Below are 17,264 nucleotides of genomic sequence, written 5' to 3' on the forward strand. Positions count from 1 at the left end.
CCCAAGAGGACATGCAGTAAATCCCGTCAAAGCAGTGGGAGAGCCTGGCCTGGCCACGGAGCCCATTTTGGCATGGTCAGAAGAAAGGCTCCTGCCCATTGTGGAGGGGCAGGGGAGCAATCCTTGTCTCCTAAGCCTGGGCTCGTGGGCTCCCAGCCTCCCAGAAGAGCAGGCCTTCTGATTCATGTGCCTGTGCTGCCAGCAGTGAAGCCATGCAGACAGAGCTGGCACGGCTCCTGATGACCTTGGAGATGTGGCTGCTCGGCATCAGGCGGAACTGTACGAGATGAGACAAGGAGGAGAACAAGAAGGGAACAAGAGATTCCAGAGGGCTCTTCTGCCTCTGAATCTTGTTACTGTTGACTCCTTTACTGTGATTAACTCCTTGACATCCTCCTTCTGTGACAAGTGGGGGAGGACAGACTGAACTCAGTGATTAATTTATCAGTGAATTGCCTCCTTCCCTTTAAAACCTCGCCCCCACTGATGATCTTTATGATTTAGCACTACCTCATGAGAGGTTTACAGCCTGATACAGCTTCGGCAGTTCTCACTTCAGCCCTGAGAAACTCCATTTGGGACATTGCATGTTCCTTCAACAGAGCTGGTGGTAATAGTTTGCAAGCTGCAGCCTACCCCACAAGCTCTGGATGAGGAAAAGAAATCCTCTCCTCCTGAACCTCTTGCTCAAATGACAGTAATTAGGGAATCTCATCACTCTAGACCTGGAGAGGGAGGGGACTTTCACGGTAATTGGAGACATTATACGAAGCCACACTGTGCTGACAAAAAAAAGAAGAGTAAAACCACACACAGAGGAAATCAGCCCCCTTCTCCCAACCTGGCTGGCATTTCCTGAATAAACTGCCTTTTTTCAGGCACATCGTGTGCTTTTTAATACTGGAGACTACTGGAAGGACTCCTGCAGCCCGATTAAGTGTAATGCAGTGTAAAAAAATAGGAAGGAGGGGGAAAACCCTTGGAAAGGCAATCGAAGTGAAAAATCTATCAACAGCACGGGGGCTCCAGTGGAGCCAGGAGTCCTGTTCTGAACATGCTCTGACTTCCCAGTCGTTTGCTCTGCCGGACACTCCGGGGACCCCAGCACAGCAAACTACAATTTCTAGTAAATATATCCCAGGGACACAATTAGTTTTTCAGCTGGGGGCATGATAAATTGGTCATGCATAATTCAAGGCCAGCACAGACTATAAACTGCTCGGTGGCAGCTTCCAGCTCCCTGACAGGAGAATGCAAATGTGCTGCTGGCGCAGGGGCTGCCGGACCCACTGCTGGCTGCACCTCCCTGCCTGCTCCCCTGCCCAAAGACCACTCCAGCCCTTCCTCCTCTGCATCTCTGGCTGATTTTAATTTCACAGCCATGTATCCATCACTGTCCAGTGGCCTTTTGGGACCCCATGCACATTGTTATCACAACAAATACCACTCTCTGCTCGATCTACTCTGTTTTTTCCATATGCGGACACAAGAGAATGGTTTTGGCACAGAAAGAGGCCGAGGGACTGTGTGGTCTATTGTCAGCACTAGATGGCCTGGGGCAAGCAATTTCCAATCTGCTTCAGTGTTCCCATCTACACAATGGAGATAATTCCAACCACGCAACTGCAGAGCTAGCGAGACACGAGACACGCTCAGTTTGGAGGCTGATAAAGGTCTGAGAGGTCCTGAGGATGTGCAGCCTCACAAACAACAGTGCCAAGTTCTCTGAACTTATTTTAGGTATCTAAATAAATACATCTGCCTGCTCAAAGCAGGAGCAGAAGAGAACTCACTGCTTCACAGAAGCTGGCTTAGTGATAGGTGAAGTGAACACTCCAAAGAAACTTTGGGAGGCCTTCAAAATGATGTCCTCAAGTTTCTCAGTGCATTCCAGACACTGGAAAATTCTGCTAGAAAAATCATTACACATACATTCTCAGATACAGCCACGTAACTGAATGCTGACAGACACGTTTCACCAGCTGCAGTTTTCCTATCTACCAAAATCACAAAACCACTTCTCTGGATCCATTGCCATTTTCTGGCATTTTAAGTCCAGTTTATGGAAAATATTCTCAAAAAGCAGGGCTGAAATGGAACAGGGCATTAATAAAGAAAAATTTTGTTTAATTTTGGCTGTGTATCTGCAGATACAAAAGCCCTTTAGTTTCATGGCCAGTTGCACATACCCAAAGAGGTGAGTTTGATATACCTAAAAGTGACAATAATCCAGGTCTGTCTGTTCATTTTAACAGAAATACTCTTTGGGTTTTTTCCTGAGATTAATTCTCTTGCATAGAGCTGGGTTCTCCTTGAATGAAACAAAATAAAATCTAAGCTGTGATGCAGAGGTTAGAAATCCATGGAGCACAGATGTTAACCATGGTTAAGACTAACAACTTTGTTAACTTCAGTCACACTATTCTGCCAGTACTCAAAGTAACCCTACTATTGAGTCCAGGGAAAAAACCCAACAGTAACAGTAAGGATACTTTTTTCTTCCAATTTATTTTTAAACAAGTACTTCTTATCCAAGGAGTCAGGACCCTTTTGGCAAGATCACCACAGAGGAAATCTCAGTGCTCAGTTCACTGCAACCCTGCTTTGAAAGGGCCAATGCCCTCTGTCATCCTCTTGTAACAGATGCTCTCCGAGCTCTTGTGACCAAGCAACATGCCACCTTCTGACATCCTTTGTGGAGAAGGTAAGAAGTCTAAAGTAGCTGAACATTTCACTCAGTCTTTGCCTTCCTAACTAAACCAGTGTGCACCTGTGTGCACACATACACACATGATTATCTGAAAAGCTATTACAAAAGTAAGTAGGCCAGACTAAATTTCCTTTTGGACTAGATTAACTAAATTAGTGCTTCAGAAATAAACCACATATTTAACTGAATTTCCAGAGTTTTGTATGATTCAGCAAGTCTGTCTTGTGTGGACACCTTAACCCCTGAAAGAGATCCTTCAATGACAAACCATTTATGAGGCTGAATTACAGGGACAAGGGTGCCGGTGCTCCTGAGGCTGAGACATTTGCAGGACTGAATCTCAAGACTGGATTTTGCTCCCAGAAGGTTTTTTAGTCACTAAGAATATGAAGCTCTGACAGTTCCTGATGTTTGCCAGCAGACTTTTGAAGAGCTGGTGAGTGCAACAATTTCACCAACAATTTCAAGTGATGCCAAACTAAATTCTGGGCTGGAGCATAAGCCATTACAGAGCAGCAGCTGAGGCTGAACTGAAGGATCAAATCACTCACTCTTGGTAAGAATAACACTTCCTGCAAGACACCAAGCCCCTTCCTTTCCCAATTAAACAAAAAATATACAAACCTTTTAAATTTTAAATAGTGTTTCAAAGGTCAGCTCTGTTCACATCAGCCCATAGGGATTACATTAAAAAAAAAACCCCACTATGAACAAAGTTTTTTGACGTAGTGAAAACAGCAGGAACAAAATAGTGCTAATGAGGATTCTTATTTTTACACACATTAGTAGGCTTTTTATCTTCACATACAAAAATCTTCTCCATCAAGACAAAATTTCCTGCCACAAAAGTTGTTGTCCCAGCTATAAGAGCTGTCCATCCCACAGCAACTCATAGAAACACAGAATGGTTTGGGTTGGAAGGGACTTGAGATCCTGTTTAGTTCCAGCCCCTTTGCCATGGGCAGGGACATCTTCCACTAGACCACACCGTTCAAAGCCCATCTAGCCTGGACCTGAACAATTAATTCCACCTGTGGAAAAAATATCTCCTCTCAGCTGGGCAAGGTAAAAAGAGCAAGGAGGAAGCTTCGAGATGCCACAGCAACACAACACTCCCCTGGGATAACCACCGCAGAAGACTGTCCATAAATATGGTGATGCAGGGAGAAGCAATACCTGTGTAGTCACCATCCTGCAGACAGAATTCTGCATTTCATTTACACAGTTCATATCTACAACACACAGTAAGCGGAGCCTCCCAGGCATTTACAAGGCTAGAAAATTAAAACTGCAGTTTGGTCCGAAATACTAAAAAACCCTTGGTAGTTTCATGAAGCCAAGAGCCTCTGAGAGAGGCTGAACCAGCAATTCCTTCCTGAGCTTCCACTGGAAAAAGATTAGAAGAACATTACATATAATATACCCATATGCTTTGTTTTGCTTGCTTTTTGTTTTGCCTTTTAAGAAACTTCCCCTCCAGAATATTAAAAGTAACAAATTTTAAAATTTTTTTTAACAAACACTAACCTCAGATCATTAGCCAACCTGGCAATAGACCAGAGAAAATTTATAGCCGACGTGCAACATCAGCTTTCATCCAGAAATGCTAATTTCAGTAAAATGAATAGTGTGTGGGCTTTTCATACTGCTTTGCATTTGGCTCCTCACAGCCCTGTTTAAAGCCTGGGAACCGGCCATATAGTTAAACTGCACAGATGTTCAACAATCTGTACTTGTGTTAATTACCCTAATGTGAGCAGAAACTCAACAGATCCCTGCTAATGAAGGAGAAAGTTTTCCAGTGTGACTACCGTATGTTTCATTGTCACTGTATTACCAAGCTTCTCCCCCTCCTTCCCCTGCCCCCCCAGCTCCCATTCTCTGCAGCTCCTTTGCATTCACATCACCCTCCTACCTCAGCATGCATGAATTGGACCAACTAATGACTGTGTATTCGCAACATGGCAGACACCATTAGGCTGATCGGAGGTGCGGCTGCTGAATTTTAACAGGCAGTTTTAAACAAGGTAAGAAAAACAGATTCATCACGCTCCCCGATTCTCTCCCATCCCCACCCATCTGCCATTCTTCTGCCCTTGCCACAGCTCAGAAACACTCACGAAGTGCAAACACACTTCCCCCTCCATAAAACACGGCGGCGTAAAAAGCAATGCAAATAGATGTTGCTGGGCAATTACTGGGGGTGGGAGCCCAGAGCCGGGTGCATCCGGGAGGCCAGGCTAACGAGGCGGCTCAGGAGGAGGAAGGCTGGCTCAGGAGGAGGAAGGCTGGCAGCATGGGCTGCAGGGAGCAGCACGCTCTGCCTCGGCGGGCACGGGCTGCGGCTGAGCTCGGTGGATGCTCCTGCCAGGGAGCGAGAGCAGCAAGGAGAACGTTCATCTCCACACAGGAGGTAAGACAGGGCTCCAAAGGGCACGATGGGAAGGGTAAGGCAATGCTCAAGCGATCAGTGCTGCCAGTAGCAATGAGCCAATACTGCTGTGCAACTTAACCCAGCATTAAAACATACTCGACCTCTGAAGAGCTGCCTTTCCCACTGAGGTTCTCACTTTCTCCTCCAGCGTCTGTCTGCTCTGCTCCCTGCTGCCAATCATCACCTCCAGCCACCTCTCTCAAAGCAATCTGCCCAGCAAGCAGCAGGCAAAGGGGGCTGGGGAAGGGCAACTGACTTGCCCCAGTAAGCCCCAGGTGACCTCTGAGTGATACCAGCCCTGGCCTGAGCCAGAGTTCACATCTCCCAGGTGCCACCACTGCGCAGTCAGGCCCGTCTGCACCAGCAAATTGTATTACAATGACCCTCACGGGAACAAATGTACTCGCTGTGCTTGACTTGACTGGCAGACTCCCACTACGGAGGAAGGGGGGGGGAGGCAGTCAAATTTGCTCATTTATTAGATCCACCCTGCTAGGTCAGCCTCTTTGTTGTTCACAGAGCCAACAACTGCTAAGTCAGAGATGGGGCAGCAGCTGCCATCCAGAGAGCTCAGCGTGTTTCACCCACACCGTTCCACCCCTCTGCTCAGGACTGGGCACTCGCTGCCAGCTCTCCACCCAACAAAGCTCGAGCTCCCTCTCAAAAACCTCGTTCCTCATGAATTGAGGAGACGGAGGAGAAACGGCACACAAAAAGGTGGGGAGGGGATCCAGCATAACCCAGAAAGAGGTGAAAATTATTTAGAGAGCACTTGGCTCTTTTCTCCTACCTCTTCATCATTAGCACTGGAAGCAACACAGCTGTCTAATGGCAACTTCAGACACCCATGGGCCAGCAAAGCGACATTTTCCACACTTAAATAACACTGAGCTGATTTAATTACTGCACTTAATAGTAACAAAAGATGTCTCAATTTAATCTTCAAATGGTCCTCCAAGATCAAAACACAGCTGGCTGGATAACAAGATGGCCTAGGCCAGCAAACAAGTAGGTCCAATTTGTTCAAGAGCTGCATCCACTCCTCGGTATGAAAGGCCAAGGAACACTTGTGTGTCGAACGAATCAAAGGAAGCAGTGCTCCCATCGCCCCCTCCCTCCCCACCCGACTTCTGTTATAGAGGAAAAATAAAAAGGCAGCTGATTCACGGGTAAAGAAATGCAACATGGTAAAGGAACAAATGATTATGTTTGGGAGAGAAAGAAAAGAAGTAAGAATCAAGATTTAACAGGTTTTGATTTTATAATCCTTCAAGATGATTAGGAATGAATGAATCAGATTAAAATCACACGGAGACAAAGGGAGGTCTCTAACTCTTTTGTTTTTCTTTCCATACTGGACAGAAGGCGATGGCTCATTAAGGAAAGCCCTCAAGACACAGCTACAGTGAGGAACAGCCAAGCTTCTTTTTCAGGCAAGAAAAGTAGAAAAAAATTAATGATTTATTTCTAATATTCTCTAATTGTCCATACTGGGCTGTGATTGTTACTTTTTGCAAAAAATTCTAAGAAATGTCCCTCTCCTGAGCAGCTTTCAATGCATACTCCTGCCAACACAAGGGCAAGGCCTCTGCAGGCACCTTCCAGAAAATTTCAAGCTTTTGCACGTTCCATTACAGCTAAACACAGAAAAGTTACAGCCAATCTTTCTGCCACTGCAATATTTCTGTGATCCTGAGTGGCAGGGAAGTCCAAATAAGCTCTCATCATGTACCCGGGATGTAGATTTCCAACTCCCCCTTCCAGCTAGTGAGGGCAACACGAGTGGCTCACAGCTGACATTTTGGACCTAATTTTAGCACTAATTAAAAACAAGTTTGCTATAAACCAGGTTGTTGAGCTTTGTGGGGTTACTCTGGATGAACAACAGCCTGTGGGATATTGTTGCTGAAAGCTTAGAAAGTTTTCTCTAGTAATTTTTCCTTAACTTTTTCTCTTGATGGAGAACTAGGATGAGGCAACTAAAGTGTACAAATTTTCTTGGAGTCCTGGATCATGTTTCTGGGGAATATGGGTTCTTTGGGTTTTGTTTTTCATTAAATACAGAGCTTATTTCATCAACAGCAGTTCTTAAGCAACAGATGATGTCATTGGCCACTGTACCATGAATGTGGAAGGCTGAGGATATGGGGTAATTCCCTCTTAACTCTGGCAATTCCCCCCTCTTCTCCCTGGACTCTAACATGACACAGGAAGATAATGTCCATGCTTACAACAATCAGAGCCAGACAAACCACTGGTTTGCTCGAATACCCTGGCAGGGATGAGACATCTGATCAGTCACTGAAGTAGGAGGGGCTGGGAGAGGTCCTGTGGCTCTGTCTCCTCCTCAACAGGGCTAAATCTATGTTCAGTTGGGTTTTAAAGGGCCCGGGTTATCTGAGTCTGCATGCAAATTTCAGGCTAATTCCTTCATTGTTTATTTAAGTACCTTTCTTTCCCAGTGACTTTGACCCTGGACAGCCCTGTATTTTCAAAACCCCATTATTTTGCAATAAACAGCTGAAGAAATATACTCATTGCTTCAATTTACAACCTCCCTCCTGATCTGTGTTCAAGCTTAGGGACCGAACCTTCATACTTCAAACTAGCTGGGTTCAGACATCTGAACGGCAAGTACGAGTAAAATTTCTCATTTCTCTGCCCAATTGGTTTCATTTAAGCACGACTGAACTTCATCTTAAAGCCACTTTCCCAATCAGTTTAAGTTCTAGATCAGTAACAAGAGATCTCGAGGAGGCACTCGCTGCTGAAGCCTGAGCATGTTTCCAGTTTGCATGTTTGTTTAAGTAAGTGACAAAGATGGAGGGACCAAAAGCAATTCCCTTAACTAGAATTCACAAGTGCAACCAAGTAGAAAATCTCCCTCCTGCCTGTGAGGAGGGAGTCAGGCTTTCTCAAAGGCTGAAAGAGGCTCTGCTCAATGCCCGGCAGTGCGCACAAAGCGCCAAGTGTGGAATCCTGACCCCGCTGAAGTCAGCAGCAAAATTCCCAGAGATTTCCTCAGGGCCAGGATGTTCAAACCTGTTCAGACAATTCACAAACTACCATTTCGAGGGCACACCTTCGCATGAGATTCCCAAGGGCCTTCTGAGTTTTGACTTAAATGCTCGGATTATTTTTACAATTCCAGTTATGGGTTCTTTGTTCGCAGGGAGTTAAGCAATACAAAGAACACAGCGAGAGAACAATGAAGGCATTACCATGCATGATTTGTCTTTAAAAAAATTCTTCTTCTTTTCATGAAGTTATAGATCCAATTTCAGTCTTTATTATCACTTTGCCATGTGAGAAAGTGGTTCTTAATTTTAATAAAGGAAGGGAGCTTCATATTTCAACAAGAGCTTAAATGCTTCCTGCAATACAGGAGGTGGAAAGCTCTTTTGCTAACAGTTACCGCAGGCCAGATTTATGGAGGGAAAGGGAAATAATCTGCCTACACCGAGTAAATAAACCCTGTCTAGGACATACCTAACACTGGGCAGTAGCCCAAAGACATCTTGTCCAATGAGATCATTTCTGCCCCCTCCATTTTAAGGGAAATTAAGAGCTTGCTCTGCCAAGCACATATTAACATTTCACTTATCACTAAACTTGGGGTCCAAGCAAGTACATATGCTACTGCAGTCTGTGGGGCACAACTGGACTGATAAAAATCTTTCCACCATGTTAACCCATCTGGAGAAAGAACTATATATGCAGCTTTCACTAAGATTACTAGATAATTATCTTCCTCAAATCTGCTTTGCCCTTAGAAAGGAGTCTGCATTATACCTAAGGAGGTTCTCATCTAAAGCTTAAATGTGTTCTATTTCATGTGAAGAATGACAAGTTTAACCCAATTCACAAAAGTAAGTGTCCCAATTCAGAAAGGCTTGTGTAGTTTACCTTTGAAAAAATGCTACTAGTGGCCCACCGTTCCACTGCATGCTACCATAGCAATTTTAAATCAGAATTGCTAGTTGGGTTTGGCCAGCCAAACCTTCAGAGCTATTCCAGTTTGAAATCTACTATGGAAATTTCTTTTTCCCCAAACATGACCAATAGGCCTATTATTTTACAGCATTTCCCATAAGACTCTGTTTATGTTAGCACTAGAGCCATAATACCAAAATCTGTCTTTAAATACGGTCCTTGCTGGTAAAAAGTAAATATAGTTTTGCAAAATTGTTTTAAAATTTTGTTCCATCTCTGTTCTGGCAAAGGAAATGAAGCCACTTGTAACCTCAGTACCAAGAATCTGGTTTCAACACAGCCCATGCCAGAAGTGAAAGAAAAATTTCATACAACACACATTACTCACATGATCTGTGACACAACTTGGGCTGTGACCAAAAGACCTGACCTGGGCTGCAGCTACACATTCATCCAAACAAACAGGACTGTGGACAGTGCCAATACTCCCATTTTCCACTTGAGAACCTCAAGATGCACAGCCAGGTGAGGTGCCTTGCCCATCAGGGGTATGCTGGAGAGGAGCACACAGCACAAGTGGGTGACCTGGCCACTGGGACATGCCACCTAGGTGCTTCCCATACTGCATCAGCACAGAGGGGCAATATGTTATTTGTTGCATGTGTCATTCATTATTAATTCCACACTCTCAATCTCTGTACAAGGGGGAAAAAAACCCCTAAGAAACTGAGAGCCATGTATGGAGCACAGTCCTACTGAGAGAGGACTAACAAGAAAGCAAGACATGTCCTAGCAAATTTCAAGCCAGAGCCAAAGAGAGAAATGGAGAAAAAGCAGCAGCAACTATCATTTTTATCTTCCAACTCGCTTGCATACAACTCCCAGCAAAGGGATTTAGCTGTGATAAAAAGGGCTGCAAGATACCGAGGCGAGATATGGTGGTTTCATGACTCTTTTCAGGTAGCTGAGTACGAAATCCCGGCCCCTTTTTCTCCTGGGGCCATTCATCTTCCCCAGGTGATGGAAAGCCAATCTCCCAGCAGGTGGGCCAGCTCTCGCAGACCTTCATGCCTAATTGCCACAAATCAATTCCAACCTTGATGCTCAGGCTGCTGCTACCCCATCCCCATTTCCACCCCTTTCTCCTCACACTGATTGCAGCCCGGGATCCTCTCATGTTACTAAATCCATCTTTGGACACAGCACCCAGGAAAAGCAAAGCTCCAGATGCTGCTGACTGTGGCCAGTGCCACGAGCTGACCTTACACAAGAACAGCCTCAAAAAAAATTCAGCTCTGCGTCCCTGCGCACGTGTGCACACACACATGCCTTCTATTTTATTTTTTTGTTCAACTGGAATTAATCAGGAATGATAAACAGTGTTTGTTTCCTGAAAGCAGCAGTGGGGGGATGAAATATGCCTCTTAAGCTTATCAGCTTCAGCGCCACTGAAGAGAAAGCTGGCTTCTAAGCCCAGGGATAATGGGCTGTCCTTTCAGGAAGGTATCAGAGGTCTCGGGAGAGGGAGACAGCACAATGGTGTGACCTTCAAATAATAAAGCCCACCCTAGAGTCCAAAGAAGCTTGGGGAATATTGACAAAAGTTCATATTTACAACAGCCTGGACCCTTTCCAGATACCATTACCAGTCTAGAGAGCTGCAGCCTCTGTATGTACACTCACACAGGCTTTTATTCTGCCTCCTCCTTTCTTTCTTTGTTCCCATGCTAGCAAACAAAAAAAAAAAATTAGTCAGAAAATGGCAATTCTTCTGCTAACAAGGCTCCAGCAGCATCCTTCTTAAAGAAGAGAGTTATTTAAAATTTCAGTTTCAACCTCAGCCCTACCCTACTTGAAGGAAACTCAAGGCCTCTTGCAAGGATTCTTGGTGCATCATCGTGCTCATCAGGAAGAAAGCATATGTGTTTTTGTGGAAAATCTGCTGATTTATTTATAATTCTTTAAACAAAAAGGCAGCCAACATATTGTAAAATGAGAATGTTGTAGAGTTTTTCTTCAAATAGGCACTGGCAGTCAATGCAGCCCGTCAGAAATACACGCCCAAAGCATTTTCAGGCAGAAACTGATCCCCCCCAGTCTGCGTTGTGGTTGGCAAAATGACGTTCAGCCCATAACTAGAGTGCACAGGCATGACTGGAATACAAATAACAATAATATTTTAAAAATTGTTCATACAGTGAAAAAAGCCCATTTCAAAACATAAAAACTGTTTGAAGCTGGAGTTTCATTTTTCTGCCTCCTAAAATAGTTCCAAAACAAATATATAAAAAAAAAGGTTTGGAGGAAATCTGTTTTCAAGGGTAATTCCACTGAAATCAATATTAACTCTCAAAACATTTAATGGAAATAACATCTTCAGTGACAGAACTATTTTGACCGCACTTTCCAGTCCAGCTATATGCCAGTCTGCCATTTTTATTTATCTGCTTCATAATTCATCTTTGCCATCCTGAAACTAATCCTGTTAGGGATCAAAAGGGATCCAAAAACTGGAACAGGTTAGAACTTACCCCAGTAACGTCTTCTAAAAGATGCCTCTGCATCGTGGTGGTCTCATTTACCATGCCAGTATTTGACAGGCAGGAAGAGGGCTGAACAAACATCTATGAAGACCACACACTTCTCACTTTTGCAGCTTTTTTTTTTCCCCAGTGAAGAACATGCTTCCACCAAGTGCTACAGTTACATCAGCTACACAGACTCACAAGCAGTTTTCCAATTTCCTAGAGTTATGGCCCAAGCAGGCATTTTATCCTTTCCCCTTAATCCCATCCAACCATATTTGCTATCAGGAGAGTTCAGGTGATGGATTGCAGCCTGTCTGAATCCAAAGTAGTCAAATTAGCTATTAATGTTGTGCTTAATGTGCTCACACAAACAAGGTCATTGGTTGCATCGAGACTAATGGAAGATGACACCCATTGGGACTGCACATCTCAGGGGACTGCAAACAGGATGAAAAAGTCTTTGGTTTACTGCCACTACTTCAAAATCAAGCTACAAATGATGCTACAGACATCCTACCCCTGCTCAGCAGTCCAGCTGGGATCCACTCACAGCACAAACCCAGGGGAGGAACACTTGATCCTCTGTCACCTCAAAAAGAGTGCTATTGGCTTAACTGCAGCCACATTTTGAACCCTGTAAAGATTAACCATCCTTCCTCCTGGCCCCCAAACACTGCTCCAAATTACCTTCATCCTCCCTCTTGAGATGAGCTAACAAAATCCATCAGCAGCAAGCAGCACTGAACTCAGGAAGTGGTGTAACATATCCGAAGAAAAACAGAAAGAGTTAACAGTGCCATCAAAAAGATGAAGCCATGTTCATCTTGGAAAAATACCAGTAAATTCACCTGTGGGGAAATAGTCCTCAGGACAAGTAGGAAAAGTGAAAGGTACTGGGTTCCTCCGGCAGGAACCTGGAGCTCTGCTTGGAAAGCTGGAGCCCCCTAGGGCAAAATACCCATTACCAGCCCACCTGAGGGCACAGGGACACAGAGAAGAGGTGCTACACATGATAACATGAAACACTTGGAATCAGTTTCAATTTCTCTATGCACTATTTAAAGGATGAGAAGTGACACCTCCTGGCTGCCACCAGGGCCCTCTCCAAGGGCTTTTCATTGCCTAAACCTCTGCACCAGCACTGTTTTAATAACTATAACAGTGAGCTCCTATTGAGAAGATCCAGAAACAACTATGTCTGGTAGTAATTTTATACCTGTTTTCCATGGCAGAACCCCCTGGCTCTCAGGAAACCATGGGATATTAAGTGTATCCCAGAGAAAGAGGCAGATCCAGGACACGTCTTCTGCTGCAGTGGATGGGCAACTGCTCTGAACTGCTGCCCTCTCTACTTCCAAACCACAAATGCTCAGAAAATGCCTTGCTTTTAGGGTACAATTTTAATAATGAATACTGGAGTTACAAGGCTGAAAAAGCAAGCTCCATTCTGAGGGTGTAATAATCCCACCTGTGGCTGTTCCCAGCACGCTCTCCTGCACCCTACCTTGAAGCATAAAAATGGCAGGCATAAATGGCCTGCTTGTGATGTTACATTATATTCCACAAGGCTTTCTCTTTCTCGAGTGAAGAGGTGAAAGAAAAAAAAAAAAAAAAATCAGGGCTTGAAATTGCAAAGAATTAAGCCTTAATATCAGCCAAGCTGGTGACTGGATCTCGGAAGCCTCCTCTGAATTTCTCCTTGCTGCTGTGACGTGCTCACACTGAAAATTTTCCCCTGAGCAACTGCCTGACTAAAATACGGCACACCCTTACCATAAAGCCCTTTGTTAAAACATCTTTGCCATAAAGCTGCAAAACCTTGGCTCCCAAGTACATTAAATCGTTATAAACCTGCCTTCGTTTTAACCACGCAGTATTTCAAAACACAAAGTGCTTCTTCTGAGAGACAGCACTTTAATGAGTAGAGGGGCAAAATATATAAACCAAACCTCATTATAGCATAATTTCCAGGAGACAAGCATGCTGTTATAAAAGGAATCCATGGCAATAGCATTTCACATAGCTTGAAGATTTAATACTTTTAAACAGCCACCGCTGCTTTCAGCCTTTGGTGGTGTTTTGTTTTGAATGTAAGAGAAACAACCAAAATTATGGGTCCACTGTCAGCTATGTATTTTATATTCTGTAAATTGTTGCAAATGGTGGATTCAACTCCAAGGCACGCTCAAAAAATGTAACAGAGTCAGTAAGAGACTGACTACAAGTTACTGTGTATACTTTTTCCTTTAAACTTCTGCATTCTTAAAGGTTGTTGCTTTAAACACAGTGACGCAGGATGGACAGGGTAAATTACCCAAAACAGATCCAATCCATACTGGATTGAAAGTACTTATAATGATACAGTTCGTTCATGTGTTAACAGTGAAGCCAAAGAAACCTATCACACTACAAGAAAAATCTGGAGTATTAACAGACAAATGAAAGTAATGGATATAACGCCATTTCATACCACCTGTCAGATAAATCAGGGTAACTGGCACATCAAAGGGACTGCAATTAGTTTCCAAAAATGAGAATACTCATTTTTCTTTAAATCTGAAACCTGATTGCTTTCTACAGAATGACAAGTGGATCAGCCTCCCCCAGCCAACGAGAAAAATGTTACTGGAGAAAACTGTTCTTCCTAAGAACAAATTATCTATCAAAGGAGCCTCCTGAATTACACTGCTCTACAAGACTTTTAAACTTAATCTAATAAGAATTGCCATTATTGATTACAGTTCTTCCACATTAGTCTTCCAGTTGTAACTTCTGAAATGAAAGCTTAGCAATGATTAGGTATTTACTGCAGTCAGTAGAGAAAAATAGTGAAGAAAAAGATGACCCTAAAGGCCACCAAAGAAACAATGTACTTTTTTTTTTTTTTTTTAAGAGAAGGAAAATGAAACAAGCAAAAACTCCAACCCCAGCCCCCCAAATAATCCCCATCCCAAACCCAACAACAAGCAAGGGGAGATGCACTTCATGGCAGCTTTGACTTAAAGCACATGTAACATTGATTGATGGATACTGAAAGCAGAGACACCTGTGGAAAATTAAACCCAAGCAAGCACCAAAACTGGGACAGTTTTTTTATGTTTCTTGGTCCTGCTTTAGAAATCTACGCAAGAAGGATCAGAATTTCAGGAAATGATCATTCTAGCTACTGTCACAGATCTGGGTCAACAGCAGGGTAAAAGTTGACCTGTAATTGATGCCTATAACCTGGTTAGGATAAGCATTTCCTCTTATCTCTTTGCTGTGGCTTATGACAAATGATATTCTGGACTGAAGGGTGCTTATGCTCCCTGATTACCAGAAGGTTCAACACTTACTACATGGCTACAGCGATGGAGTGGCACTTCTGACTGCAGTTCTCAGAGAGGTATCTGAACAGAGCACAACACACCAACCCTTTTCCTAAATCCAACATCCATGATTTTGCCATTGAAGTCCTGTTTCCAAGGTACTTTTTACAATTTTCATTTTTACTGATGTGACTTGTTTCCAGGTTTAGAGCAAAAGGATAACAGATTCCTCCTTCACCGTCATCACTCTCTTGTAAATCACAAGAGATGTTTCCAGCTCTTACCAACTTTAGCATGGCAGAAGACAGCAGGCTGGACAAGTCTGAGGCAGCATGTCAGCACACAAATTATAACAGCATGTCTGGTGTTAAGGTAACCCAGCCTAGCATATGCCTTCCCTTAGCTCAACTTTAATATTTTTCTGCTTGGCTGTGCAACTAAACCTCGAGGAAGAAGACAGCTGCAAGCAACTGCACATGCTACTTGTGTTTTACAATCTTCCCACTTCCTCCATTAATAGCTGAGGGTTTGGGGTGCTAGAAACAAGAAGACTTGTCACAAATGTGCAATGAAACCCTGAGCTAACGGGTTAGCTGACATGGAACTGTTAACAGTGAATTGGCTTGGAGACAGTGGGGGAAAAAAAAAGGGGAAAAAAAAAGGGAGACAGAGTGAGAGAGACAGAGACAGCAACCAATTCAGCTGCAAGAAATCAAGCTAAATCAGTCCCAAGTGCCCATGTTGGAGAGACTTGATCTCATACCTTGCTTGTTATCAAGGCACTCCTGATACGAGTCAGCTCCAGTTCCGTTGCGGTCTACAGACAAAACAAAAAGTTTCATTCATATCAAACATAAATATTAGAAACGTCTCAAATGGCAGCTCTGCTGGAGCAACAGGTTAGGTGCAAACAGCGCTACTTCCTTCGGAGGCCACGCTGGTTGGCTGACAGAACCTGTTACAGACAAGGTACAACAGACTGACACCAGCCCTGGGAGGAACTTCTTTGAGTCCTGGGCAGGAGGTGCTCCCAGCCCTGCCCATCTGTCTCCACACTGCTGACGGCAAAGGGGAGGGGGTTACAGCTCCAGCTGCTCCGAGTTCCTTAAGCACATGGAGGATGGAATCCTTGGAGTTAAATCCATCATTGCACTGCTCTCTGAAGGCCCTATGAAAGCGCTGGTTTGAACCAGCAGGACTCAAACTACAGATTGGAATAGACTTCTCTGCAGCTGGTGGTGCTGGGGTCCTTTCTGGGTTTTGGCTGCTACATCATATTAAAGGCAGCTGAAGATACAAGAACATGCTTTCCAAATATTACTGTTCCATGGATGCAATGTTACTGCAGGTACCACTGGGGTTATCTGACCCAGCAGCAGCAGGGGAGCTGGTCTGTGCCATGAAAATGGAGAGAAGCTAAGACTCTTGTACACATGTGTGCTCCACACAGAGAAGAAAACAGCTCCCAAATACAAGTGTGGTCACACGTGGCCTCTCACATCCATTGTGGATATCAGCTAACAAAGCCCTTCATCTGCATTAGAGGTGCAGTTAGATCTCATCATCTGTGTGTAAAAATGGTTTCACCTGCAGGTTGGCAGAAATCAGGTTACAACATGGTTTGGACCTCAAATAGAAACCAAAGAATTTTCCAGCACAGCTTCTGCTCCTGCTTTACAATTCAGTTCAACCATAAAAAATGCCTGGATGGTCCTTGGAAAAAAAAATTTAAATACATCTGTAAACCCTGGTAAACGAATGTTCTTTCGGCAGCTTACGTACACCTTACACACTGTGCTACGTATGAGGACTAAAGCCATTGAGTCCATGAGGTGTCTGCACAACCTCAAAAAGCAAGGTTTTCTACATCACACATCTAAGAATGCACCTGGTGCTAAAATCAGTCCTGTGTGTAACTACCAAACCACTGGATCAGGTCACCCATGGCACATGCTCCTGCCATAGCAACCCCAGTGGCACTGGAGACAGCTCCTCTACTAGAACAGACTCATGAGGTGACCACAATTAATGAAGGAGCCACTCCACCAGGCCGAGCTGGGTGGGCAGGCTATCCATAGCAGTATTTCAGCATCACCATCCAGGGAACCAGTGCAACAGCAGTGTGTTTATTTCTTTCTAAAGATGCTGTTCAGGGCCAGAAGTTTATAAATATAAAAGGAAATAAGAGGAAAAAAAAAGACACTGCGGAGAACCCTGCCACCCAGGCACCTACAAACAACTGCATTTCTATACCTCCAACAAGCGACTGGTCCCTGACTGTGAGGGCTTGCTGGCATTGCTCCTGTGTGCCAAACACATTCCCTCATCAGCTGCCCCTCTTATCTTTGCTC

General features: G+C 44.1%; 1 protein-coding gene across 18 annotated transcripts in view; it reads right to left on the reverse strand.

The window, feature by feature from the left end:
* Window positions 1–17,264, reverse strand: part of FBRSL1 (fibrosin like 1) — a 507,461-nt gene that overhangs the window by 79,344 nt on the left and 410,853 nt on the right. For 14 of the 18 annotated variants that reach the window (XM_038152187.1, XM_038152201.1, XM_038152195.1 and 11 more), the window contains one exon: window positions 15,677–15,730. The exons of the other annotated variants lie outside the window; for them this stretch is intronic. In XM_038152187.1, the coding sequence (XP_038008115.1) occupies window positions 15,677–15,730 (54 nt within the window). The remainder of the gene's footprint in view (window positions 1–15,676; window positions 15,731–17,264) is intronic. 18 annotated transcript variants of the gene reach the window in all.

Source organism: Motacilla alba, chromosome 15, assembly GCF_015832195.1.
Source record: "Motacilla alba alba isolate MOTALB_02 chromosome 15, Motacilla_alba_V1.0_pri, whole genome shotgun sequence".
Taxonomy (NCBI): domain Eukaryota; kingdom Metazoa; phylum Chordata; class Aves; order Passeriformes; family Motacillidae; genus Motacilla; species Motacilla alba.